Source organism: Numenius arquata, chromosome 18 (assembly GCF_964106895.1).
Source record: "Numenius arquata chromosome 18, bNumArq3.hap1.1, whole genome shotgun sequence".
NCBI lineage: Eukaryota > Metazoa > Chordata > Aves > Charadriiformes > Scolopacidae > Numenius > Numenius arquata.
In genome coordinates, this window is record NC_133593.1 from 8240743 (window position 1) to 8267783 (window position 27041).

At 40.1% G+C, this 27041-nt stretch overlaps 1 protein-coding gene across 2 annotated transcripts in view; it reads left to right on the forward strand.

Annotated features, from left to right (window-relative positions):
* Positions 1–10610: 10610 nt before the first annotated feature.
* SPECC1 (sperm antigen with calponin homology and coiled-coil domains 1) overlaps positions 10611–27041 on the forward strand; it is a 70277-nt gene continuing 53846 nt past the window's right edge. Inside the window, exons 1-2 of one of the 2 annotated variants that reach the window (XM_074160935.1) lie at positions 10611–10770; positions 12956–13091. In XM_074160935.1, coding sequence (XP_074017036.1) covers positions 10624–10770; positions 12956–13091 — 283 coding nt within the window. In that variant the 5' untranslated portion in view covers positions 10611–10623. Of the gene's footprint in view, positions 10771–12955; positions 13092–23526; positions 23809–27041 lie in introns of those variants that run through there. The other variant, XM_074160936.1, reaches the window with a different exon arrangement.

Below are 27041 nucleotides of genomic sequence, written 5' to 3' on the forward strand. Positions count from 1 at the left end.
ATACAAATTACTTTCTTGCATAAATCCTCTTTGCTTTGATGAAAATATAATATTTCTCATTCCCCTGAGTAAGCAAGTGTGCATATGTGTGTGCGTGTGTGCTGAATGCCAAAGCGCTGGTGAAGCCAGCTTGCTTCCGTATGTGAATCATTTCTCAAGCAGCTCTCTGTGTCTCGCTGCAATGTGGTTTTCCTCTCAGGGAAGCACTCAAGCCCTGAATTTTCAGTCTGGCTTACACATGCTGTCAGAAGCTAGTGGGAGACAGTTTTCTTTTTAAAGCAGAAAAGAGGACAAGCTTTTACTGTAAGTATTTTAATATCTTTTATTTTTTAAGGTGGGAACTGTATTATCTCTAGAGGGGTTCTAGGATCAGTAATGTATTCCTAGAGTGAATAAACCTGCTTTGCTCAACACCACTTTTTTTTTTCCATAGTATCTCACTCTAAAACTAAACTGCATGAAACAAAATGTACAGTGCAGGCAATTCTGCATTAGCTGAAAATGGGCTGGGGGTTGTCTAAAAGCCATTACAACAATTAAAAAATCCCACCATGTGAGTCTGAGAGCTGGCTACTGTATTTTTTCATCTGCTCAGCTAGACAGATTTAGTGACGGAAGGGTTGAAGCTGTTTGTGTGCGTGGTTCTGCTTTATCCTTTGGCAATTAAAGGTCTTGCTCCAACAGTTAAATGAAGCAGGAGCACGAGCAGACTTTCCTCTGCTACTGCGTGTTCACATAGTCCAGTCAAGAAAGGGCAGAAAGGAAGGAGCTGCTGAGCAAGTAGGTTTGGCAGCTCGCATCTCTGCAGGGGAGCAGTGAAAGCACTGGGGAGCACATCAGACAGGAACCCTGTTACAACACTGCAGCGAAGAGCTGTTCAGTTTCTCAGCAGGACCCTTTAATTAGAGCAGTTGAACAGTTGTCCTTAAAATTGTACTGTGGACTGAAGCTTGATCATAATAACAATAGTAATAATAACAGCATTTATATGGCATGTAATATGGCAAAGTTGTAGCAATGTTAATTAAGTCCTGTATGTGTAGCAGTGAAAGATTACTGGTAGAACTGGTTTGAAAACAGGGATTCTCTACCCCTTTCTCTTGTACACAGTCTAAGTTCTTCTAGATGTCCTCTATTAATCCCTTCTGTCTCACCTCAAAAAGGGACTGTTTTGCATGTTGTTCTTCTACCTTTTCTAAATTATAAAGTGCTCTCTACCTCTATAACCTCAGTAGGAGGGAGGATATTTTATTTTGCTGAAATACGGTGTTCTTTGCCCAACTTGACAAGTAACTAACACAAGAATACCTCATCCTAACATGCACATGTTTATGTACTAACCCTTCCCTTTCTAGTTCAATTCTAAAACAATTTAATTTCATTATGTAGCCCACCAAGGTGGGTCTTTCAGTCTCAGTGGTCCCCTAAGTAACAGTTGTAAACAGTTAATACTGTTGCCTAAATCTGTTTGGTTCCTGTTCAGTATGAATATTTTTAAAATGCAGAAGTCCTCTAATTTTTCATGCAGTTTTGGAGTTACGTCCTTGTCTTTGCAAAGAACCCTTTCTGTTAAAAGTTCATACTGTCACTCAAATGTTTAGAAGTTCTCATTTTATTAACTTTAAGTGGTCTATTCTGCACTTTAATGGAGGATAAATATCTCCTTAAGGGATAGTTTCCAGATCTCAATTATTTCTCTGCATTATGATGGATGGAAAATGGGAGTCAGAGAAACATCCCAGCATGTGGCAATCTGTGGGGCTGCTCACTTGTGCATGTGTGACAGATGTTGATTTATCTCATCTTTCTTTTTTTAGTTCTGTGGGGTTCCTCTCCAAGGCACATGAATGAGCGTATCTTCATAAATATACTATTTACAGAACAATTATGATCCCATTTTTATAAAAGGAAAAACTAAGGCAAAGAGATTACAGAGCAATAAATCTGTGCTGGAGCTGAGGATAGAATCGGGTGGAATTGCAAGCCGGTGCATTGACTGCGATGGCATCCTTCTGTGCTTTGAGGGGACAGGGAACCTGCCAGTCTGTGTGCATGTCCCAGTCGATTACCAGGTAGCCACGTGCTGTGCATCTCTCTGCCATTCCAAAAAACATGATCATTCCTTCCCTTTCTTGTAGATGTATCTACCCTCTATGCTAGAGAAAAACGTAATGACAGGTAATTATTAGGCAAACCACTTGCAATTATTCTTAATTTCTTTGGCAATTATATAGCTCTTACTCTATCTAAAATGAAACCTTCTTTTCTTCCTTCTTGTGGGTTGGCAAAACATGAAGTGTTAACCATATGTGTCACTTGCTTTGTGCTGTATTCACTACGACAGGAGTTCAAAGAACCTGGATTAATGAGCAGTAGGTACCTTGCAATGGTTCTAAAATGTTTTGTTCTCAACCTGCAATATACTGAACATAAATTAAACCTGTCTATTCGGGACAGAGTCATATTGGGGAAAGCCCAGAGTGACCTAATTCTGTGTGATTATAACATGGTTGTAACTTCAAAAAGGAAGTGTAGAATCAATGCATTGCTTTTGCCCTTCCTTAATCTCTTCTTTGACTTATGTCTCCACAGGGTGGATGTTAGCACAATATAAAAGGATATACTTTCCCTGCTTGCTATGCATTGAAGTAATGAAGGAACTATGACTTATAAAAAATGCATTCTCCAAATTCTGTAGTGTGGGATCACTTCCTAGATGTAGTTTTGATGTGAGTTGATGAAATCGTGGAATTTATTGCCTAACTTCTACGTATGCATTCCACCACTACATGCTTTCCTGTACACTCTCCCAGTATGAGAATACGCTGACCCTGCCTGTCTGCCTTCGCGCAAATGCACCGTTCTGGTTGGGTTTTTTCCTTGCATGTATCCATCAGCGATGCAATGAACATGATTCAGAATTGCCATGTTTAACTCTACATCTCTGCCCTGGAGTTAGTGAAAGATCATAGCAGTCTTCTGTCCTTTCAACCTTAGCAAGATGCTGCATCCACTTAAACCAGAGAAGCATGGTGGGGTGTTTGCTCACAGCCAGCATATGGTTGTTCTTTGGTTTCTTCAGGTATCACACCATCCACCTGGTAGTGTCCACTGTCCTTCTGGAGGGCTAATGAGCAGAAAATTACAGATAGGTTGGGATTTTTGTTTCTGCATCATGTTTACAAGATCAGGTGTCACAGGGAGGTAGAATAGTTTCTCTTCTGAGATGTGTAATGGTGACTGGTTAGGTAATCAGTGTGAGGGAGGAGGAGGAGATTGAATATCCATGTACAAACAATGTAATTTAAATTACAGGAGGAACGTGTTCCCAGTCATTTCAAAGTACAGCTTTGGCTTGATTTTTAAGCATCAGTCGCTGTGCTGGATGACAGTTCTGGGTATTTTAACTAGGGAAGCAGCAAAGATTTCTGTATTTTCCTCTCTTATAACTGGCCAATAATATGGAACAAGGAGAAGAGAAATGCAGTAAATAAATCCTTTGTCCATATGCACATATGAGGATTTTTTTAACTTCTACATTTTTTTTTTTTAGTGGGATTTAACTAAGAATAAAAGATGACAAATCCAAAACTCCAGGGAGAACTTCTGTGGAGGAGGGTGGGCAGAAGGTTTTGCAATGTTCCCATCTGTCTATGCCTGGAAAAGCCATCAATGACCCTAATGGCTGCTGTGGGAAGAGGATTTTCTTTTGAGCCATGTTGAGCCATGAAGTTTAGCAGTTGCTGACCTGGACTCTGGCAGCCTTTTTGGGATGGTTTCAGAAGCTGAGTTGATGGCCAGAAACATGTCATTTGCAGCTAGCTGGAACTAGCCTCGCCTAGGCCACTTCTGATGTAATTTACACATCCTTGTAACCTTTTGGTATATTTATATATTAGTTAATAAATATCCATTTTAGAGAATTATGAAAAACACAGTAAGGAAGTAAACAAGAAATTCCTTAACACAAAAATGTGAGATTGTCTCTTACCCCTGTAATCAGAGGTAAAGTAATATTGTCTTTGGGAGGTCCAAGGGAATTTTCTTTGTCTGTGTGGTTCCATCTGATACCATGAAGGGAAAGGAACTGGCTCTGCAGCATTTGCTGATACTGTAGAGGAAGGGAGCCATATGCGCTGTAAAGAAAACTCTCATCTGATGCCATATTGAAAGTGTTCTTCTGAGGCTTTTTTTGAGCCCTACAGGATAGCAGTTAAATCAAAGAAAACCAAACTCCAAAAGAATAATTTTGATATGAGGATACAATATTCAGGCAACCTTAGTACAATGAAGATTTTCAAGATGTGACTCTTAAGCACTGTCAGAGCCACTGATGGTTAAATCCTGGGACTGGTGTTTTGTTTTGTATTTTCCCCAATGATTAACTGGATGACTTTGGAGACTAGTATGTGTCTCTAGTTTCTGTGTATATTTTATACCTAAAATTTATCAATGTTTAACTCTTTGCAAAAGCACCTGGGTTCTATAACTGCCTATCTGCATTATTATAGTACATTTTTCTCCACTCTTAAATGTTAAAGAAAAAGCACCCAAAAAACCCCCTTTGCTTGAGGCATGCATAAAACCATCAGACTTTTCCCTGCTGTAGCACGCGGTCTGGACATGAACATTTCCAAGTGATGTTTTGTCTCCTGGTACTCTACCAGCAAAACATGAAAATTCAGCTGCAGATGAGACTACAAAGCAAGTCTGCTGAGGCAGACCAGAGGAAACTGCTGCTCAGTGTTTGGGGTCCTGTTTATAATTGGTTCTCTTTCTTTGGCCAGCAAAAGCAAGAAGACCCTTAGAGATGAGGTTTTGGGAAACAGGCGTATCTTGTCTGTTCCGTTGAGTTATGTTTGGGTGGAAGAAGATGGTCTGGCTTGTGAATATTTTTTTTTTTTGGTGGGCTTTTTAATCCTGCTCTAATGAGTGCTAAGCTTTGTACCAGCAAAAATCCAGCAAGTGTCCCTACTTGGAGAACAGTTTTAAAGACATTAAAAACAAGGTAACAGAAACCAGAGAAATAAGAGGATGAATGTGTTAGGTACAGAAATACTACATACTGACCTGAAAGGAGCAGATGCCTAAGAAAAGCTACTAAAGATGACCAGAGAGTGAACAGTTTGGTTTTAATTGTTAGCCTGGCCTTATTTCCAAATAGGCTTATCTGTGCCATCTATCTCCAAGTTACCGATTACTGTATTGGACTATCAACTTCCTGGGTTTGTGACCCTGGCTTGATTCCTGGTATCAGCTAAGAAATCAAGATGAGTCATATGGAAGCATCTGTCAAGGCTAAAAATTGTTGTTTAAAGTGAATTGATGTGAAAGGCAGAAAAGAGCTCTATTTTAGCTCAGCTGGCTATCCTGCCATATAGCTTCCTACACACCACTAGAAAATGCTTTACAGTTTACTGAACTTGTTAGATATTTCTGTGTTCCAGTTGATAGTTTGCTAAAAATAGCAGAGATTGATTAGGTTGGAAGGAAAATAGTATAAGCATGATGCAGATTTTACATGCTGGAAAAAAAAAAACTAAACTGAAGAAAACTTTTATTTCGTGAGACCGTGTAATAAAGGTTCTAGAATAGCCTGACCTTTTGATGTAATGAAAAGTAACTGAATTACAGGAAAATGGCACTGGGGACTGTGGGTTTTAGCCCACCGAGTCACAGGCTTCTGTCCTTTGAGAGTCCTATCTGCAAAGTTGGTGCTTCTGACCTCATTTTTCAGAAACGTTGGGCATTCACAGGTCTCAATGAACCTGCCATCTGGTACATTACTCTCCAGATCTAGTAATGAGTTTTCATCATTCTTTATTTCATTCATTTTCCCAAAGCAACTTGAATGACTCTGTTTTAATTTGACTGTCCTGTTGAGCGAGTAGCGTTATGCACAGACATGAGCACCAAAACCTGAATTGTGTGAAACATGTGGGATACAGATAACTTGTATTTCTACCCCCCCCAACAGGGATTTTTCCTATGACTTTGTTTCTGCAGATACGCTAGTAATTTTTATTTACATCATAGTGTGATTTCTAGGTTTCTTGACTGTGAAATAATACTGATTGTCATCACTCAAATCAATCTATCTATTCTTTTTAGTTATTCAGAGCAAAATAGCCTTTAATAGTAAGCAGAATGTGTTTCCTAGAACTTTGTTCTACAGGACTGGCGAATTCCTCCTTTGATGGATAGCCAAGCTGTAAGATCCAAGAGACCTAGCCTTGTTTCTGCTGATGCTGACTGCCTTTGAGAATTAGGATAAATTCTTAATCCAGTTTTTCTAGCCATAAAGTGGGAATAATTCTAGTCTGGTTCTAAAGACTTTTATTAATAAATGCATGTAGAGTGACTAATAAAGAAATGTCTGGGTTCTCAATCTTTAATAAAACAGTAAAGTTTCAAGTAAAACAGACTGTCTTTCCACAGTAAAACTTCTCCCAGCTGCCAAAATAGTCCACATCAAAAACTTCCAAATACCCTTTAAAAATACCAGTGAGAGGATGAACTATATAGCATGGCCTGAATTTTTAAAGACTGATGCCTGCAGGGAATTCTGAGGATTACTGAGAGAAAAAGCTTTGTCAGGACCAGCTTTACATTTTTTCCAAACCCTCTTGATTATCTCATTTGCAGCACCTATTTCAGAGGAGAGGGGTATGCAAACACCAGCACTTCTGAGTGTAAAAGATTTTAAAAACAAACAAACTAAACAGTTTGGAAGGGACAGAATAGAACTGATTTTGCTGCTCTGAAGCTACATATTGTTGGCATGAACCCTCATTTATTTCAACATGGAGCTGCTTCTTATCTTCAGTTCCTACATGTTTTCAGAGTACAGCTCCAAGCAGGGCATGCTACAGGGATTTATTCGTGGCCTGCTAGGAACTGCTCTGGCTGATGCCAATGAAAGAAAGACTTTGAATGTTGGGATGGCAGCATTCTGTTTACTTCCTAAGGAAAATTCCCTGTGAAATGTGAAGAAAGAAATGAAAAATGAAATCGTAGAGCTCCAGGCATTGCTTAAAGTGAGTCATCTTCTGGGAGAGTGGGCAGAAGCATTTCTCATCTGAAACACATTGAGATATAATGGGTGTAAAACTAGTGATTTTTGTCATTGTATTTGCAAAAGCAGCTTGGTTGCATCTCTTGTGGAAAGCTTATTTTCTTTCAGTTCTCTCTGAGTCGCCTAGAGATCAAGTCATAATCTCTCTGGGGTCCTTTCAGAAGGAAATGCTGATATTTAGTTAAAAGGATAGTAGACTGACTTCTGTCAATATATTCTAGAGCTACTGGGAGCCATTACCAGGTGGTAGTGTCACAGATGCAGAAATGCAGATACACAAGGCTTGGAAGGTTGTGCGCAAAAGGATGTTGAACAATGTCCTCTTATAGTAGTTACACCATGAATGTATATGTGTTAACTCAGTCCTGACTTGTGAAGGTTTTCCAAGGTGCATTCAGCTGTGTTAAGTTAGTGGTGATACCATTCCCAAGCTCTCATTCAAGGATAGCTTATGACCATGACTGGCTACTTTCAAAGTCACTTCTGCTGGTTCAGAAAGCTGGTCTTGGCAAGCTACTGTTGCCAGCCTTGCCCTGAAAATCACATTGAGGAAGCAGAGGCTGCCATGTAGTCATTGCACTGCTCTGACAAGCTCCTGCCTAGTGTAAGGCTTGGAATAGAAGGGTAAATTCAGGTGTCTCTTAACCCAAACATCTTCAAAAAAAATTTTTTTTTTTTTCAGATTTAAAAATTATGTTTTTAATTGTTCATCTATAAAAAATAGTGTGTTTAAGAGAAGTAGATAAAAGCTGTATATGATGTTTTTAACATTATCCATTATAAGCTGTCCCTATATGAACTGTTTCTACACCAAGATTAGAGAAACCTCCTTGCTAATGTTACGTTTCCTGAATGCTAACTGGCTGCAGCCATTTTAGATATCTAAGTTAGTATTTATCTAAATTAGTATAGCTCCTTTTTTTTGAAGTAGTTTTGATTAGTAGTTCTCCTGAAGCAGTACTTCTAATAACTCAAATGTGTGTCACCTACCTAGGAATGAAAGCAACTGAAGATGTGTGCAACCTGGCTTTTTTCTTTGAAGTGCATATAAGGCTTGTGGAAACTATTGGGATCCCACTTCAGAGGTTGAAATCTTTAAGGCAGGTTCAGGTTAACCAGATACAGGGGAAGCCTTGCCTCCATCTTTTACAAATGCTGATTCCCATATAAATCCATGGAAAACTAATAAACATGCATAAATCCAAACACACTCTTCCCAATTTTAGTTTAATCTGCTTGGCATAGTGAAATATTATAAAATCCACATGGCACATAATTCAGATAACATTACATGAAAAAGCCGGTTTGCCTTAGGCTACTGGCTGGATTTCTTGAGTTGTGGTTTGTTTTTTGGGGTGTGGTTTTTTTTTTTTGCTTTTCTGTTTTAAGTACCTTTTCTTTTTACTAATGAGCATATCACCACTCCACTGCAACTTTAAAATGCCATGGATGACTCAAAATTAAATTCTTTTGGATATCAAGAAAGCATCTGTACACCTTAAGGCAGGAAAAGTATGAGATAATTATGAAGAAATCCAGAGGGTGTAATAAAGCAAAACGCATGTGCAACCACTGGATCTGCAACAACCAAAATCTGCATAATTTGAAGATCCTAATCAGGAAGATAGTTTGCATGTGTAGTTGCTTGTTTACCCATATAAATACTGTGAACAGTATGCCCATTAAAAAATAGTTTATTAAATAACATAAGGCACCAAAGCTTGCTAAGGTAGATCATGAACTGTGGGAATGCTAACCATTATTATCTATTGTAATATAGCTTATGTATCTGTTAGTGCTTTAAAAAAGGAGCCAAGTGATCAGCATAACCATCAACAAAGGCTTTCTCCCCTGATGAGATCAGTTGGTGGCTCCATGTATGTGTTAAGAATTTTAATGGAGTAATGACTATATTTAGTAATAATAATTACTAACTTTTTTTATTTCTCTATTTAGGAGCTGACAGGTTAGAGCTGTGGAGAAAGTAGACAGCCCTCCCTGCAAGAGGCACCAAGGATAAATAGAGGAAATGTCACTTGCTAGCTTTGTTCTCTGTAAGACAGCAGCAGAGCACTTGACATTCCCTTCTGCCTCTGTGCAGCAAAACGCTCCTTAAATAGCCCATCGCGGCACCTGGAAGGTGCTGTCAGTGTCAAATACGACTTGGCCCCAAACCCATGAGTTCAGTGAGTGTTCTTCTCTGTGAATGTGAAATAAAGTATAAAACAAATTATGAGATATAAAATGTGACCTGAGCCTTTCTACTGATTCAGCCAGGAAGAAATTGTTTTGGCATCTCTGTCAAAGGATTGTTGTCCAAGTTTGTGCTGGCCCAGCCAGGCTCCTGTGTGATAAACAGCATGTGCTCTCTGCAAGTGCAATCCTCTAGCTGAGACACGAGGCTGATTTCTGCGTACATCTCCTGGTTACCTGTTTAACAGACAAGGAGCAAGTTAGCCTCTGCCTACACAAGACTGATAGGCAGCTACATCCTGTGTCTATTTTAGAAAATGAAGCTGCAGAAGAAAAATGTTGCTTATACTGAAGTGGAGGAGGAGATATCAGGCAATCTCCCCTCCCTCCCACTCCCAACTCAGACTGGTGAGGTTATTTTATTATTTTTTTTAAAAAATCCAAGTAATTCTGTTATTCTGTTCCCAGTTTGGATTGGGCAATGGCTGGGGAAAATTTATGGCTTTAAGTCTACAAGAGTTGAGCTTGCGATTTAGTTGGCAGCTGTTTACCTACTGAGAGAAACAGACTAGTTGTTCTTACTGGCAGATTAAATTTGTTTGGCTATATCAAAAAAAAAAAAAAAAGGAATTCATGTCTGTTTGCTGATTCCTGGCAGGATTTCTTTCTTGCATAAGCTTATCTCTGAGGAATAGACGATCTGGATTTTTGTTTGCCAGGAAGTTGATATTTTTTTTACCATGTTTTGTAAATCTTGGTATTGTGAGACATCTTTTTATCACTGTGGCAACATCGACTGTTGCTTCTCCAGAAGACTCTGATAAGCTTAAAATATTTTCTGTACAACTGAGGAAACTTGCTTCTCGTGTGAGTTTTTAAAAGTGAGTGTTATTTCAGTTGAAGATGCTGGATCTAACAGTAAGAGAAGTAGTTTTCTTTTTATCCCAAGGTTGTCTTCAGTTGCTGTGGACTTCAGTGTTCTCAGTTAGAATATTCTTTCATTGTGCTTCAGTGTTGGCAGGTGTTCTCCTGTGGCTGATAGAGGTCTCTGACTTATGCAGTTCCAGCAAAAGTCAGTGTTCCTTCTGTGGTGTTTCATGTTATCATTCAGTGTGAAAGAAATAAGTGGCTGCAGCCTGCTCTGAGGGTTTCTCTAGGTTGAGTTTTGATACGTATAAGAAAGGGAACAAAGTTTAGCATGGCCTCTTCAGCCCTTTAAACTGGTGCCAGGTAACTCTGCTGCTCTCTTTCAGATGGTATATAGACAGTTTATGTTTCTGTGTGTGTGTGTTTACATATATATAATAATACTAATTTTTTTTTAGGTTCTCTAGACTAAGCTATTTGGGAAGAAAATGAAGAGTACGGCCAGGCCTTGGAGTGCAATGGCAAAGCAAGGAAGTCATGGGGTTGACAGAGGAAAACCGCTTTCCGCCACCTCAACAGGAATGAAGACATCCAAGTCCTCGACTTCACTTGCCTTTGAATCTCGGCTCAGCAAGGTACTAATCAGGAGGGACTGTTCAAGCATTACAGCCTTGTTCCAGGTTAAAGCTTTGGTTTAGGCCTGGAACATTATTACACCCTGAGACTTGAAGTGAGCTTGACCCACTGTATTAAGCCTAGTGAGATTATAATTGTGTTGTATGTTAGACTAACGCATGTTTCTGAAAATACTTCACGTCTGATGGGGGAGACACTGTATCTGTACAAGGTACGAGTGGATTTTCTCATACTGTCTCTGTGTGAGGGTATTGCCTTAACTCTGAAGATGGAGAAAAATAAATAACAAATTTACAGTTGCTGCTGTAAAGAAGCCACATTGAAGAAATTACTTTAGAGAGACTGCAGAAGTCTCTAAAGGTCAGAAAGTCAGATTGTTCCATTCTGCTCCTAAAAGTAAGCTGACAAAACCTCTTGCCAGAAGGCAAAACGTTAGCTGTTTGGTATCCTGGAGCACATCAACACTCCAGCTATTGAAACATACGTGCTCACAGGGTCCAGGAAACCACAGACTCTGAGTCAGAGATGAAAGGGAGAAAGAATTGTAGCTGAGAGACTACATTTTCTTTAAAGATTTTTACATTCAGGAACCACTAAATAGAGACAGTGCTTGTTGTGAGCTCTACTTTCATTTAACCCGAGCAGTGGTTTTCAACCTATGGTTCGTGGACCCCCTGAGTGTCACTGGACAACTTCAAAGGAAGTAGGTTTTGATTGGTGAAAACAGTTTAGGTGTCCACAAAATGAAAAGGATAGAAAAAAATACTGCTCTGGGGAGACTCTCCAGAGCTTTGGTCTTTTAAAATGCTTAAAGTATTTTTCCTGAAATTTAATTAGAGGCTGTTATTAGAAGTATACAGGCTGTTACGGGAGGCACACAAATGGGAAAGCAGCTGACCTAAGTTCTGAGATAAATTTCTACTTCTGTTTGTTGAAGCAACATAATTTCAGTGTTTCTCCTTGAATTCTAAGTTCATTGTGCTTTTGTTGCTTGGATTTCTTGAGTACACATTTAGTGTAGACTTGCTTTACCCTTGCTCTCTCATGTCCAATAAGGCTTACTAAGTAAATTATAATGATATCCGCTAATATGTTAAAAAACCCCACATACTATAATACCCTGTAAAGCAAATAGTTTACCTTCTTCCAAGCTTATGAAAAGTATCAGCATTAATCTTCAGAACTATGGAGAATTCTGTTCTGAAAACCAATGCCTCTTTGTGCCGTGAATTATTTCCTTGGCGGTCACATGAACAAAATGCTTTCTTGTAAACAGACTTTTTAGTTTCTGCTACCCAGTAAAATAGTATCAGGTCCTGCCACGAGATGATTTGCTATCTTTGATCACTGTTTTTCAATAAACAAGGAGGGTAGTTAACTGAAACCATGGATGAGGGATTTCCAATTGGTAATTGTATTGGATCTTGCACTGGCTGCTTCTGTGTTTTATTGTGGCAGCCTGAGCTGCTCAGCTAAAAATGATTTTCACATTTTTGGCTTGATCTCCAGCATGTTCTTTGTTTGTGTCAGATGACCTGCTTTATGAGGCCACAAAGTTTGGTGACTCCTGTTTGACAAACACAGGAAGGAACTGGCAGTTACTTGCTATTGGGATCGCTCAGAAGCCCCTTCAGAGGATCTGAGGTCGCCACTGGGACAAAACTGCATGATCCTGAGTGGAGGGACAAGAACCAGCAGATCCTTTTAGGATCTTTTTTTTTTTTTTGATAGACAGATTAAGGGCCGGTTATTTGTTGCTTTGACCTACTCGGTGTGTCAGACTCTGCAACTGGCACTTATCTGCACAGACCCAAATACTTGACTAAACGTAAGCCAGTGAGAAAATATGTTGAATGCTGCTCAGAGCAAGATTTGAGCAGTAGTCTATTCCTGTAAACCATTTTGTCCCTGCCTTTCAAATATTTGCTTATTTGAAGGGTCTTTCCCATTTTCATTCTTTGCTATTGAAACAGTAGTGTCTCTTAACCCACTTCACAAATATCTAGAACGCAAAACAAATACAAAAACCAATACAAAATTTAGTACAGTTATCAAAGCACTATTCCCATTGGGTTACTTTATGGAAATGTTCCTTTTCTCCCAGGGACCTTGCATTTTGAACTACTTGATGGGAATATTCAAGGCTTTAATCTTCTGGTTGCTCATAAAATCTCTGTATTGCAGCTGAAGAGGGCGAGCAGCGATGACATGCTGACAAAACCAGGGGTGACAGCAGTGTCTGGAGTCTCTCGACTGAAGAAGACCATTACAACGGGAGCGATTTCTGAGCTTGCTGAGAGTCGACTGAAGCCCAGCACAGGTAGATACAAAGATTCTGGACGACAATCTGCTTTATATGGAATGTGCTGTGAGTGTCACTTGGTTTACCCAGTTCCTAGCTGAGTTTTCCTCATCCCCCGCCTTATAGCACAGCTATAACTCACCTGCTGTAATACTCAGGATATAGAATGAGAGGCACAGTGCCTTGCAGACTGGCCTTTCAGTGCATCCTACACCCCGCGAGTCCGTCACCTAAAGAGAAAAGGGAGAAGCCAGGGGCTTCCAGGAGCCGTCGGGGGGTGAGCTCGGCCAGTGTGGCCAGGCGGGGGCGCTGGCGCCCCACAGGTACCCAGCCCATTGCCTCGCAGAGAGATAAACCCTTTTGAAAGCTTTCTCTTTTTTTTTTTTTTTTTCACATTTTCACCATATATCAATAGTATTCTCTCTTCTCCCTGTGCTGAATGAGCAGAGCAGTTACCCTGCTGTTCCCGGGACACAGCAGAGACGCGAGAACAAAGAGCCAGCCCTAGCATCTTCATGTATAGCTTGTGCTCCTAAGCTACGGTGTGTTAGCCCCATCAGCTTGTTCCTATTGGTTTCAAATCTAAGCCTTTTTCTAAAGGCAGCGACACCATCTGCATACCAAGGGCTTCTGTGCAAACGCTCTGCTTTCCCCCAGGAGCTCAGCAAACGCTTGCTTTTGTCTGCTCCCTGGTGGCATTTCCAGGGGAATGTGAGATCTTATTAAATTTGACCGTGACCTCCCCGTTTGCCTCTGAAGGGTTTGGCTGTGTAACAGAACAATGTTACTAATCAGAAAGGGATTTCGGGGGGGGGGGGGGAAGAAAATATCTTTATATACTTCCCCTCACCCCTGAAAGAAAAAGATGCATTTTGTAACAGCTGAAGGGCTTCACAGTAACCCAAGGACAGATCTTGTTGTGCAGTTAATTGGTGTGTAAATCCTCAAATTTACTAGTGACTAGTCGTATACAAAGGCATTTAAGATTCACCAGCCAATAAAGAGGCATGATGCTGGCAAAAGATGCTTGGGAGGAGTAACGTGGGGAGAAAACCTGTACAGATGATGCAGCATAGGATCCTGGGAATGCAGCCAGGGAAACAGCACTGCAGGGAGTCCGGAATGTAATACGTACGTCAGATACAAAAATACTAGCACTGGAATAGAGAGCCCCCTTCCGCATGCGTGCATAATAACTGGGATTGGAGGAGGGATAAGATTTATGATGATGACAGGTTTAAATACAAAGGGCAAAATGGTTTATGGAGGTCAAGTTACATCTGGGTATTGTTTTGCCAATTTAAATTACATCATTAGGTCTGATCTCATATATTGCTTTGCATCAGCACTTGTAGAAGTATGAATGGGAATATAAGTGCTAAGTGAAAAGAGGGCAAGTGTGGAGCATGTATGCTGTGTAGATAAACAGTAAGAATATATGTGATACCCCTCTAAAATTCCTTTCAACCTAGAGAGAACTGTACCAGGTCTTATCAGAGTATGTATTCAAAAATACCTGTATATTACATATCTTAATTTTCACAGTGGTTCCATAGTCCTAAACTGTGCTTGGAAGTCTAGCTGTATTCTGAGAATGTGTTGCTATCATGGCCACTGAAAGGTGCTAAATATTAGAGAGCAAGGTTACAAAGCTGGATGCTACTTTTAGATTGTCACACTATGAGAAAATACCAATAGGCATGTTATAATACCGTACGCTGTTGCTAAGAGGAAAAATAAAAATCAGTTATGACAGAGGGCACAACATGTTCCTGGGAATATTAAGTAGAAAAGAAGAGAACATTTTCAACCACTGTATATTATTGAAATGGCATCTCAAATAGTCTCTGATTGTGATCAAGACAACACTGCAATGCTAACTGACTGTGGAACTAATCCAAATAAGGATGTTTGTGTAGCTGGGAAATGCAGGTGTTTGTGTGCATCACCAACTGTGTAAGTCTTGAAATTTCATTCTGAAACCCTTTCTTTGGCTTCTCTGATTGCCTTCATCAGTTCTGCATTTTCCTTTCATGTTTTAACTGCAGGCATCATGTCTTCCTCCCTGGCTTGTTTGTGCTTTTTAGATTGGGCTTTCTTTGTCTGTTACTCAAGTGAGCCATTTGATTATTTTACTGAAATGATATTATTAGTTCCAGCTACAGTCTGGCAGTACTCAGTTGGTATTATAGCATTGTGTAAGAAAAATTGAAAGAAACAAGGTATGGAAATTTAAAAAGTTGGAGTTTCTTCTTTGGGTGTGACTGTCCAACATTTGTATGTTGACCTTGAGCAATAGCACATGTTCCAAATACTGCAGATAATAAATAATTGACTTTAAGTTTGCTTGTTTAAATAGGCTTGTTTGTGTGCTGCCTTTGGTGGAGCTTAAGTTATTCATTCTGGCCTTTTGCTGACATAACTACCCCTGTCTGCCTTGTTGGAAGCTAACACAGTAAATCATAAGCAACTTAAAGGGATATGAGGCCAATTTCATGTGTCCATTCTTGGCAAGTGGAGTTGAGCAAAGGGAACTGGAGACAGATTCTGGCTGGAAGTCCTGTGCTGTGATATTTGGCTTTGTAACTGCTTGGCCGTTTTGAAATCCCAAGTAATGGGAAATAACATGCAGGGAGAAATAAATGTCTTGGATTCAGCTTCCTTATCCAATGTTATGTGTTTCCATGTACTGTCCTGCAGTAGCAATTTGGTTTTATTTTAAAACCAAACTTGCAGAGCTCTTGCATTGCTTTTTATGTTTCGGTAGATAAAAAAGAGCTGGAAAAATTGCAGAACAGGAAGTAGTCACTAATCCTGAAAAAAGTTTATTTTAATGCATGCACTCATAAAGCCATCCAATCTATGAAGCCGTATAGTAAAGAAATTTTAAAATGTTTAAATAGAGAAATTTATATCTTCGTTAAAAACTCTTTACCTTAAGGTTCAAGAATCCTGGAAAAAAGGTGATTTTTCAGATTCTGATCCTTCAAGGCTTGCAGGCCAAATAACCTTAACTACTGCTATTAAGCAGCTTTGCAATTCCCTGCAAATGTGATCATATGCCTCTCATGAAGAGCATTATATGGTAGTACTGGTATGCAAATGGAAAATTTGGGGTTCAGGCAGGTGAGATTTCTAGGACCCACTGAGCAAGCAGTAACTCCAAATCCTTGCTTTTGATTCTGTCACTCACTCCCTACAAACTCCCTGCTCAAGCACTTTATGAAAATTTCCCTCGAAGCTGCCTAGTTTAATCATGTTCACATGCTTCCTCGCTGTTATTTCAGTGCCAGCAGCTATTATCTGTCAGGTTTGTCAAGAGAAAAAAAAAATCGTATGCTGGACATTAGGAAAGAGACACAGCCAGGATGTGTGGCTGGGCTGAGCTGTGAGCATGTAATTCAAAAGCATTCAGAGCACTTCAGGCATCCTTATTTCTCACAAATATATTGATTTTTATATCAAGGTCTGCCTGCTACGATATGAAGTATCAGTTATCCTTGAAACATAAGCAACACATAGCTGTACTTGTTTTCTCAGGCTGCTTCATCAGCTTATTTCGTTATTCCTAAGTAAAGTCTAAATCTATATAGACCTAGTGAATTTGCCATAGAAGCAGTAGGAAACTGTCAATAACAATGTTATAATCACCTAACTTAGAGAAATCCCCAGTATTTTACCAACAGGCTCAGGATCTTTCTAAAGCTCAAACTGTGTTGGAAGACAGGTACTATACCTTCTCACAATGACCATGGGATGTGTTATATTTCTGGAGGCCAGGAGAAGCCAAGATGCCAGTAGGAATGGGAGGTTGTCATCCTGTGTTCCATCAGAAACGGCCACTTATTTTTGTGTATAAAATAGGAAAATCAATAGTTGGCACACTTTTGCTTTAGCTGAAAAAGTGTGTTGCTTTCTGTGCATGCCTGCTGAGTTGATTAATGTCAATGGTTGGAGACGTTGCTAATGCAGAAGTATAGAGGAGGCAAACTCAAAGATATTTAGAGTTTCAATTATCTCCCAGGCATCTAGTGTCGAGGCTCTGAACTCTGCAGGTTACCTGGACAAAAGCTACTAATCCCGGAATGGAGCACTGCCAGCATTAGAAATGAAGCTGTACAAAGCATGCTGTTGTAATTAGCCTGGCAAATTAAATGGTAAAATAAAAATACCAAGAAATTTGGCATAATCAGTGAAGGCTATAGAAGGACCTGGAGATTATATTCTGTTGTGGAACAGTTTGGATTGAATAATGTTCAGTTCCAATAAGGAGGGTCTCTGTTTTGAGCAGTTCTTCTGTGAATTGTCACTCACATTCCTTCCCTATTGTTAGACTTAGCGTCCCAATAACTAAAAATGATACTTGTATATTTTCAGTTCCTTCCTACTTCTACTAGAGCACATACTATTAGTCCATTTGTCCATCACTGTTTGTTTGCGATGTAATTTATGTAAAAAGAAAAAGCTTGATTTCCTTCTAAAGCATAGTTGCTTATAGCTTTTCTGTGTTGATAGTGATGATATTCAGAAAACAGAGGCTTTAACTAAATGAGGTGAATTGACCCCTACCAGCATTGCTCTTAGTGCTGGGGAAGTATCAGTGTCACTTGTGAAACCTGAACAGGTTCAGCTGTGGCTGATTTAGAGGTGAGACTGGTGTATGATTTTATTGCACACAAAGCTTGTTAGATGTGCTTCTTTCCCATCAAAATTGAAAATGTGGCAGACTACAGATTTCAGAGCTTCCTGTGTGTTTATAGAATTGTCACTTCAAGATTCCTATTTAAGAGTAATATAATGAGTCTATCAAATTTGCTGTCTTCTTTCTGCTAACATCTCTGCTTGGCAAATGTTTGGCACTTTCTGATGGTGGGTAACCATTTAAGTTAACGTGAAGCTAATCCAGACCAGAAGCCTTCTCTACACGGTCAGAAAATTCAAGAAAAGTATTTTTCTTTAAAAAAAAAAAACTTTCCTTAAAAGAGTCCTTGAGAAAAAAAGTAATTGACAGTTTAATTCTTCATAAGAAGCTAATGCACCCCAATTAGAACAGGAAAAAGGAAAGTGATTTCTTTTGAAGGACAGCTCTCTGACCTTGGGGCCCTTTTACTCTCCCATACATCAGTTTTTGACAGGCCCTGCTTTTTGTGATCTGTCACATCAAAGGACTACTATAGGTTTGTAGCAAGGTTGCCGCACTTTGCATTCAGACTCGTTACTGTCTCATTTTTCTTGTGAGAGATAGAGACAAGTGTGAGAGACACTAATGAGATCGGTACGTTCCGTTCCACAAGACTTCACTAGAAACCAAATGACTGATCTCATCTGGGGTTTCCCAGGCACAATAAATGTGCTTTAAAACTTCATCTGGAAAGCTGGTTGTGTTTTGCTACCCTTTCCAGGTGCAACAGAGTTCTTGCATAATTATGCTTTTTTATAAAGAAAAAGAAGTTCTAGCTCCAGAACTGATATAAAAGGGAAAGGAAGAGTCAAAAAAACTGCTTTGTCAAGATGTCATTCAAATAGGCAAGAAGTACTGCAGGAATTTAACATGTAAAACAATGTGGAAATGTAAGTCTACATTGACATCCATAGCTCTACATGGAGCTGGATACGCATATTGGCATCTACACACACATATCTGCACAGTTGTTTGTAACCTATTGGTGCAAATGTGAATCTGAACCTTAACCTCTCTGATATTACTTACCAAAATATTTCCTCTAGCTGTGATTTCCCCAGGTATTAAGTAATCAGACTAAATATCAGCACCATTTTAGATGATTTCAGCCACAAACCTCTGAAGTGAAAGCTCAAGAATTGACGTAGATCAAATTTGGCATTCCAGGTTTAGTTTGTGACAGCTACTTGTCAAGTTTCTCTTAATTCTCCTTACAGTTATCTTTTTTTCTGATGCCTTTGCTGAAAAAGTTCCTGTATGATGTTAGCTGCCATGTTAAATTTTCATGTTCTGCTAATCTTTGCTCTCTTTCTGTAACCCGTGGACAGTTCCACATTTTAGGATGGCTTGGAATGGGCACTGCTTCACATGACTGCTCTTCAGGATTCTTTTCCTCTTTGATAAATATTTTTCTCTGGTAGGATATTTTAATCAGAAAAGGCACTTATTCCAGTAGGGCAGAAGGAGCTCAGTAACTCTTTAATGAGAAAATAGCCGTGGTCTTATTCAACTCTGATACCTGTTGGCTCGAGGTCTCGATCCCGTGATTCCTTGAACTAGAGAGATCTATCAACGGATGCTCTCTTCTTGTTCTGGAGGTGGCACATGAAGGTTGACGGATACAATTATTCTTTTGTTCTGTTGTTGGTTGTATTGTATAAACCTTTTTCCATAACTGGGAACACAGCAAGAGGAATGCATTTTAGTGATTGTCTGTTGGGATTTCCGATACCTGATCCTGTTAAGGAGAACGGTTTCTTTGAGAGGCATTTGCAGGCTGTCTGCTGTCACCTTGCATTATTAAACAAGTAAGAATTAACTTCTGCTGACAACACTGTCTGCAGCACTTACCTTTTTTAGTTTTGTTGCTGTTGTAATCTACTGCACAATTTACATTTACTGCACTGAATCTGTATTAACACATTCTAAGATTTTGTGTGCAGCTTCTTGTTAAAACAATCTGTGAAAGAGACCCTTTTCTCTGTTGTATATTCCCCAGAGAATGACTTTGTTGGCACGTGTTTGCCACCCTGGGACCTGAGCCAGTTAAGAGGATTCAGTATGTGGTAGGGATACTGAAATCCTAAATCTTAAAGACTGTAGTGACTTGACTCATTAAATTGTTGACAGTTAATTGGCTCAAGAGAACATGTATAGGGAAGATCCATTACAGCTGTAAGCAAACTGTGATGACCACAAAGCCTTGCTAGGGATACCTAAACAGAAAGGGGAGGCGTGCTTGGATGGTCCAGGAATAGTACAAACCTATGATCTCTCAGTTTGTTTTCATTTCTTTTCAGGCTTCTTTAGTGAAGTTGTTCAGCAAAGTCAACACAACCTTGTGTTGACTACCTGCCTCAGGTTAATTATCAGCTTTCCTTCAGCTGGTTTGAAGAGAAATGATCCTTAACACAAATTCTCTAGGCCTAAATGTGTCACAGCCGAAATGCCTTGGCAGAGTGCCATCGCGTTTGCACTTAAAGAATGGGAGGGAGCGAAAGAAAGGAACGCAAAGCTGGCCTGGTCTTACAAGTATGCATATCAGGAAAGGGCTTGGCATTCCTTGTATAATTTTTTTCCACTGGTTTTTTTTTTTTTTTGGCAGCTCTTGGCTTACTTTACAGTGTTAAAATCTAATGTAAGCGGGAGGGAATGACAGCTACATCTCAGATGGATTCCTGGAAGGCCGCAGTTCTGTGCCATGAACTTAACTATGACCTCACCAATTACCCTTACAACAAAAATTTAGTTTTTAGCATGGTTAAAAATACATTTGTTCTTTCTTTTGGGTTTCAATGTAGATGATGTATTCCTAATCCTTTGAGGTCCACTACTGTGCATGATATACGTAGCTCTGCAGAATCCTTTTCCCTGCTCAATATTTACTTAGTGCCCATAAAATCTGTAACATTAATGGAAGAAGTAGAGCATGACAGTGTGAACTCTGGTATTGATAGTCAGTGTCCACCCTTAGGGCCCATTCAGTTTAGTTCAATCTTGGCCAGAAGGCCCAGCCCCTGGATGTCCTGCTCAGCATCTGTAACTTCTTTAGAACTTAGACTTCTGAAGAAACTCTCAGCTGTCTGGCCACTGGAAATTTGAGGTCGTTCTGTGGCATCTTCGCACTTTTTTCTTTTGAGATGGATTACAATTTGAACAAGTTACAGCAATTCATTTGCTTTGTTGTGAGAGTAGGATGCAAGAAAAAGTTAGGCCTGTCAAGTAAGTCCTGTCATTTGACTAGTGAGTTGGAAGAATTATGTATGTCACACCTTGATTAATTCATTCCCATTCTCACTATATAGAAAAGGGGTGTTTGGGGTTTTATTGGCAGTCCCACAAGTGGATAGCGCAAAGGGATGAGTCAAACTTCTTGCCTAGAAATAAATCAGCTAATCTGCTTTAGAGATGAACTTGTTAATTCATTCATTTTAATACTTTTATTCCTGAGGAAGGAAAAATAATGCAAAATGTTTAGGTAACAAGTAGTTGCCTAAAGATTTAGCTGTGTGTCTGTCATAATTCATTAATTAGTCACTACGCTAGAATCATGCTTGCTGTTATTCCATTTTCTTTTTCCTCAATTTGAGCTGCAAGCTCCCTAAACAGTAATCACTTCTCCATGACTTCTGCTCAGGCTATAGCTATATTTTAAAACTCATACTTTACCTTTCACTGTGGAGTTAGGCTAGAAGTCTTTTGCCTGACATCATGCTCCCTATCATGGTGTTAGAACGTTCTGACTCATGTTTCGTGCCACTGTCAAAAATAATAGATTGATTCTTCCAGCCATGACTCTTCTACAGTGCTCAAATTTCAGCTGTGTTTGCTCTGACTCAGTGATTACATTTTATAATTACTCCAGGCTTGCACCCCATACTTTACTGGGACCTTGTTACACTATTCCCTTTTGTGTTACAGAAATAGAAAGCAGGTGTTGAAATAATAAATGCTCAGTGTCGGGATTTATCAACCCAAGAGATTATCTTGGCTAATACAATCCCTCTGGTGAACCCTGTTGAAGAAAAGCAGAAGTTGCTTTTTAGTCTACAATGGAAGAAAATCATTTGTCTTGGAGATGTGTTTCAACAGCAGTTGGAGAACACTTGTATCTGTACCCTTGAGAAGGGCAAGCTGAGGACCCATCCTAGTAAGATACAAGATGTAAGAGACCGTAAGATGACTTTTACAAGAAGAATGCACTATCAGTGATCCTTTTTTATAGAACTTACTCATTAAACAAAGCACTTATACTTGGCATGTCATAAGATAGGAGACAGGAGTTTTGTTTAATGTCATCGAAATATAGACAGCTGTATGAAAACTTCTAACTTCATCCATAGTGTCAGAGCAAGAACAATGAAAAACTGAAGATTGACACCTATCTTGCCCTGTTCTACTGAAATATTAGCAAATTTCTGTTTCTATTATAGTGAATGATCTCCAGACTTCATTGGAAACAATGGATTCACAAGTAGCTAGATTAATCTCTGTATGGTTTCTTTTCAATATGTTTTGAGCCTAGGACATGTATTGGTTTATTGTTTCTGAATTTGTTTGTAACCCTCTTGTTGAAACCAAAACTTTAAGAAGGTGATTCTGTTAAATTTTCCATGTAATGGAAACTGATCACTGGAGCCGTTAGTCTTCTTGTTTCTCATGTACATCATGACTCCATTAGTGAGGGGCATCCCGATTTCTTTCTTTGAAAAACTGGCTGTTGGCCAGTCCCTATGGGTAGGGCTGCCTCATGCAGCTGCTCTTGCTGAACAAGTCATAGTCAAAAAATATTGATGGTGGAGATCTGGTATGTAGACCACATTTGTGGTTGCAGCTTCTAGATGTAGTAGCGGCTGTCAGGTTTGGTTGGCTTTTTTCAGTGTTTGTGAGCAACTAGCATGAGGGTAATTTTGGAAATTACTGTGATAGTTTATTATTCCTAAAAAACTATCATGTCCTTACTTCAACAAAGAGAATGAGATTTTAATAGTATTCAGTGTATCCTGTACATTGTTTTTTATAATATAGATGCGAACCTGCAATGTACTGACTGTTCTTGGCACCTGTAGGACTTTTCAGAAAGGGCTTATGCTCACAATCATTTTCAGGTTTTCAGAGGAGTTCAGTCTCCATTTCAGTGTATTTTAGGTATTGTAAGTTTTGAGAAGATGCTGAGCATTCTGAAATTTGGTCTCCTAATTCTTGTGACAGCTTAGTTAAGAGCAGTCCTTAACCAGATGGCCAAGTGTACCTCTGCTCTCCAGTGCAGTTAGACCTATGGGCAGGGTCGGTTTGCTCCATGGTAAACATGCTTCAGGTGTTGTGAATTGGGGGCAAAATGAATTTTGTCTTTGCTTTGGAGGCATTCGGCTGCTCTTGTCTTTGCTGAGGGTCCTTCTGCCCTTCTTCACTCTCAGCTGCATTTCGGTATTTTGTTTTGAAATTTCCTAGTGTATGGCCTAGAAACAGCTCTCTGGCTGTTGGGGGACTTGCCATGGCTGCGTTGGGGCCCCGAAGTCCAGTTGAAGTTTCCAGGCCAAGTTCTCGTCTGCGGTGGAGCTCGGTGGTGGCTTCAGCGGGGCTTTGACTCCATCAGTGCCGTCCCTCGAAGCGGCTGCAGTTTGCGCTGCCCGCCCCTGGGTGGCCCGCACCGCTCGTTGACTCGCTCCTCCTTTCTCGGCGAGCTCGCTCTTTCTCTGCCTCTCTCTTTCTCCCCCTCCTTTTATTCCAGCAGTCAGGCAGCTAATTAACTGCACAGGCCGGCCTTCTAGTGCATAATATTGTAATGAGGTAGGAGGGAGAGCCACAGCTGCTTCAGCATGAGCAGCAGGCTCTGTTCCTGGTGCCAGGAACTAGGAAGGAGCTGACTTTTTTTTTTTTTTTTCCCCCTTTTTAAGTTGACTGAAGCGTAGACGTTTAAAGCAGATAGAGGCAGGTCCGCCTCTGCCACCGAGCATGAGCGGGGCGCCGGGCTTCTAGGGGAGCTCGGCGAAGAGCCGGGGGAGTGACCGAAGATGGGCAACCAGCCTGGGCGAGTGGAGGAGCACGATCAAGGTCTGTACGGACCGTGGGGAATGTCGGGGCTGCTGCCTGCGGCTTTCGGGGCTGTTCCTGCAGGGGATGGGTTTTGTTCTCGGGGGCTTTCACCGCAGTGTCCTACTGAGCGGAAACAGAGGCTGTTGTCACAGCTAGTGCTGATGGCTTCGAGCCTGCTAAAGAAATTACTGCTGTTTACCTTGTGCCTTGGAAATGGTATTTGTTACTGCTCTGTACCTGAGATCGCAGCACCGTCCTTAGGGAAGCTTTTCTGAAAGAAATCCTTTGATTGGAACAGAATGCTTACAAGGGAGGGACCTTAATGCCTGACATTGTTTTACACAGTCTGCATGATGCAGCTAAAAAGTTATAAAGCTTATCTAGAGCTGTACATGCAACTTGTCAGGATCTGCAGCTTGGCTGTGTTAGCCTTAACCATTGTTCGTGGCTTGAGGCCTGAAATTTTCCAGGCCTTAGAATTTAAAATGATGGCTTTGTGGAAGGTCTTCCCACCATTGTCCTTTCAGAAGTGTAGCGCTTTGCATGTTAATGAGTAGCAGACTTTCTATAAAGCCGAGAGCTAGTATCAGGTAGATCTAATTCCCTTTGTGCCAAATGTCTGTACTGTACACTAGGAAGGCTAGTAATTTGTTCCTGATGGCGTGGTACTGTTTTGCTTTACCTTTTGATTTAGCTTGTTTCTCAAATGCCAAATGAGGAAAAAACAGTAGGCCTGCTGATTTCTGCTCTTTATTTCTTCCTTTCTGTTTGAGCTTAGAACCCTCTACCATACAGAAAACTGGAATAGGTTGTATTTCCTGGCACTCTGTTTCTTACTGTTGCCATGGGAATTTCATTCACAAAATTCCATTACAGTTGTTATTGCTTGATCAGGGTTTCATTATAACTTTGGGTTAGATCTGTAGCTATTGTTTTAAAAGCAGATACATATGTACCTGATCTCTCCTATTGTGAAGAAAAGCAAGAGGCAGACAACGCTGCATTGCTACTGTAGGGTCTCTCACAATAGATCGGCCAGTGAGTGCTGGAACAGCAGTTAGGTGTAGTGGAGAACTTGCTAGCAGTATGTTAATCAGCAGGCTAATGAAGAACACAAAAGCTGCCAGTATGCAGTCACCAGAAGAAATGCTGCCCTAAGGGAAAGTTAAACTTTAGGCTGGAAAGTATGGCTGCCTACATCCCCAGGCCCTGGAATCGTTCCCCTGCCAGCTGTAGAAGTCTTGCTGGAACTAAACATGTTACTGTCATTTGAGGAGGGATAATACTGGTGATAAGCTATGGGAGAGATGGGTAAAGATATGGGGAGGGAAACTGCTAACTTCTGATCAGGGTTTGAGAAAACTGACTGTGATTTTTTTTTCAGAGCTAGTGTTGAGATTTGAACAGCTTATTATTACCGTTAACATAGATGATAAATGAGGGTGCAGACCCCCTGTGGATTTTGAAAATCTCCTTCATCCTTTGTTTTCTCTTGTCCTGTGATTTATTTTATTTTTTTTTTATTGAAGGGGAAAGGGTTATGCTTCTATGGCGCCTAGACAGTTTTAAAACTCTTCTCAGTTTTTAAGTGTTAGGCTGTGCTATGTCTTGTTTGAATGTCTTGTCCTCACTGTAAGGTATGGATATGACTGAAAAACACAGAGCATTTTGTATTGAATTAGATGCTCAAAACTCTGTTTAATTGTGGGAAAAAAAAGTTTCAGGAACATCACTGCTGACAGAATAAATCCTGACAACATTCCTCATTGAGTGTGAGAACTCTGGCCTTGGAAGTCAGGGGGTAATGTAAAGACACCTGAAGCAGAGTTTGTGTTGATTTTTGACAACTAGGATGCAAAAGCTTTTTTTACATTAGAATGTGATATATAGAAGTGCTTGCATTGTTCTATGACAGAGATACGTTTTAGTTTCAAAACTAAATACAGTAATACAGGTCCCAGAAGCAACACTTTCAGAGTCTGTTAGTGCCTGTGTGAGTGATCCTGACACTACGGCTAACATTTTTGGGATATAAAGATACAGCTGTAATAACCCAAAGTTCTGGGTGGGCTGGTCAGTGCTGTCAAGGAACAGGAAGGAAATCATTGCCCCCAACGTGAGCAGTTTGAAGATACCACATTAATATGGGCCAATCTGAAAGAAATGTAGCTGGTTGAGGGAAGGGATTGTGGAGAAGGGAAGACAGAGAAAGGGAAGACATCCTACATTGCGTCTTTCTTGCAAAGAAATCCACTGCTGGTGTCTGGTTATGTTTTGAACAGAAGATTTAGAAGACTCTATAACAGCTCAATATCATCTCTTTGTAAGTTAATCTACCTTTTACGAAGAGTGTGAAAGTGTCTAAAGAGCAGTTGAGGAGACTGCTTGTAATAATGTTAAATTCTACAGGCTTTTCCTGACTTCTAATTTAAAACTTATTTTAAACCATATTTATAATCATTTGTAAGAACGTTTGTGGTGTGTGACACAAGTTTGCATCACTTGTTTGCCAAAACTGTCCTACTTGAGAAATGAGTAAGCGGTGGCTTTTCCTGCTACACCTGGGTGCTCTCAATATTCATATTTATAAAGCATATGGAGGCTTTAGAATGAAAACACTGATAGAGTAGTACAGAAAAAGGATGTAAAACGATGGTGAATGTTGCTTCTGCTTCTGAGACAGGCTGCCTCAGGCTAAAGGAACCATTAGAATATACAAACACGGGGCAGAGCACCTGTGAAATAGTGTGAACATTTCATGGGAGTTATGTAGAAGAACACAATGTTGTCTGGCGCACCAGTATTCATAGAGAGAAGAAGCCTTTCAAACATTAGTTTGTGTTGGAAACAGTGAGGCAGCCTGTATTTCTGAACAGGAGTGCTAAGATTCGTTGACGTGGGTTGACACGGTAATGGTGGGGTTTTGTTTATCCTCTAAACATCTGCAGGTGATGTGATGATTAATATCTTTGGAAAGGGGTGGAAAAAATGACTCAATACATACAAAAGCTTTCTTGAAAGAAGCAGTTGAATAGGAAATGTTAACTTCTCTAGTTGGAACAAGGTGACGGGTGGGGTTATCCAAGGGTTAGGCTTTTTTTGGGGACTGTGCTTATTTGTAAAACATGCTTACATGGCTTGGATGAGAATATCAAATGTCAGTGCATACACCAAGCCAGTATTGATCTGTTTTCTTATGTCTGTTTTGTCCTGGAATAGGGGTGGCTTCATTCTATGTTTGAGGAAGGGAT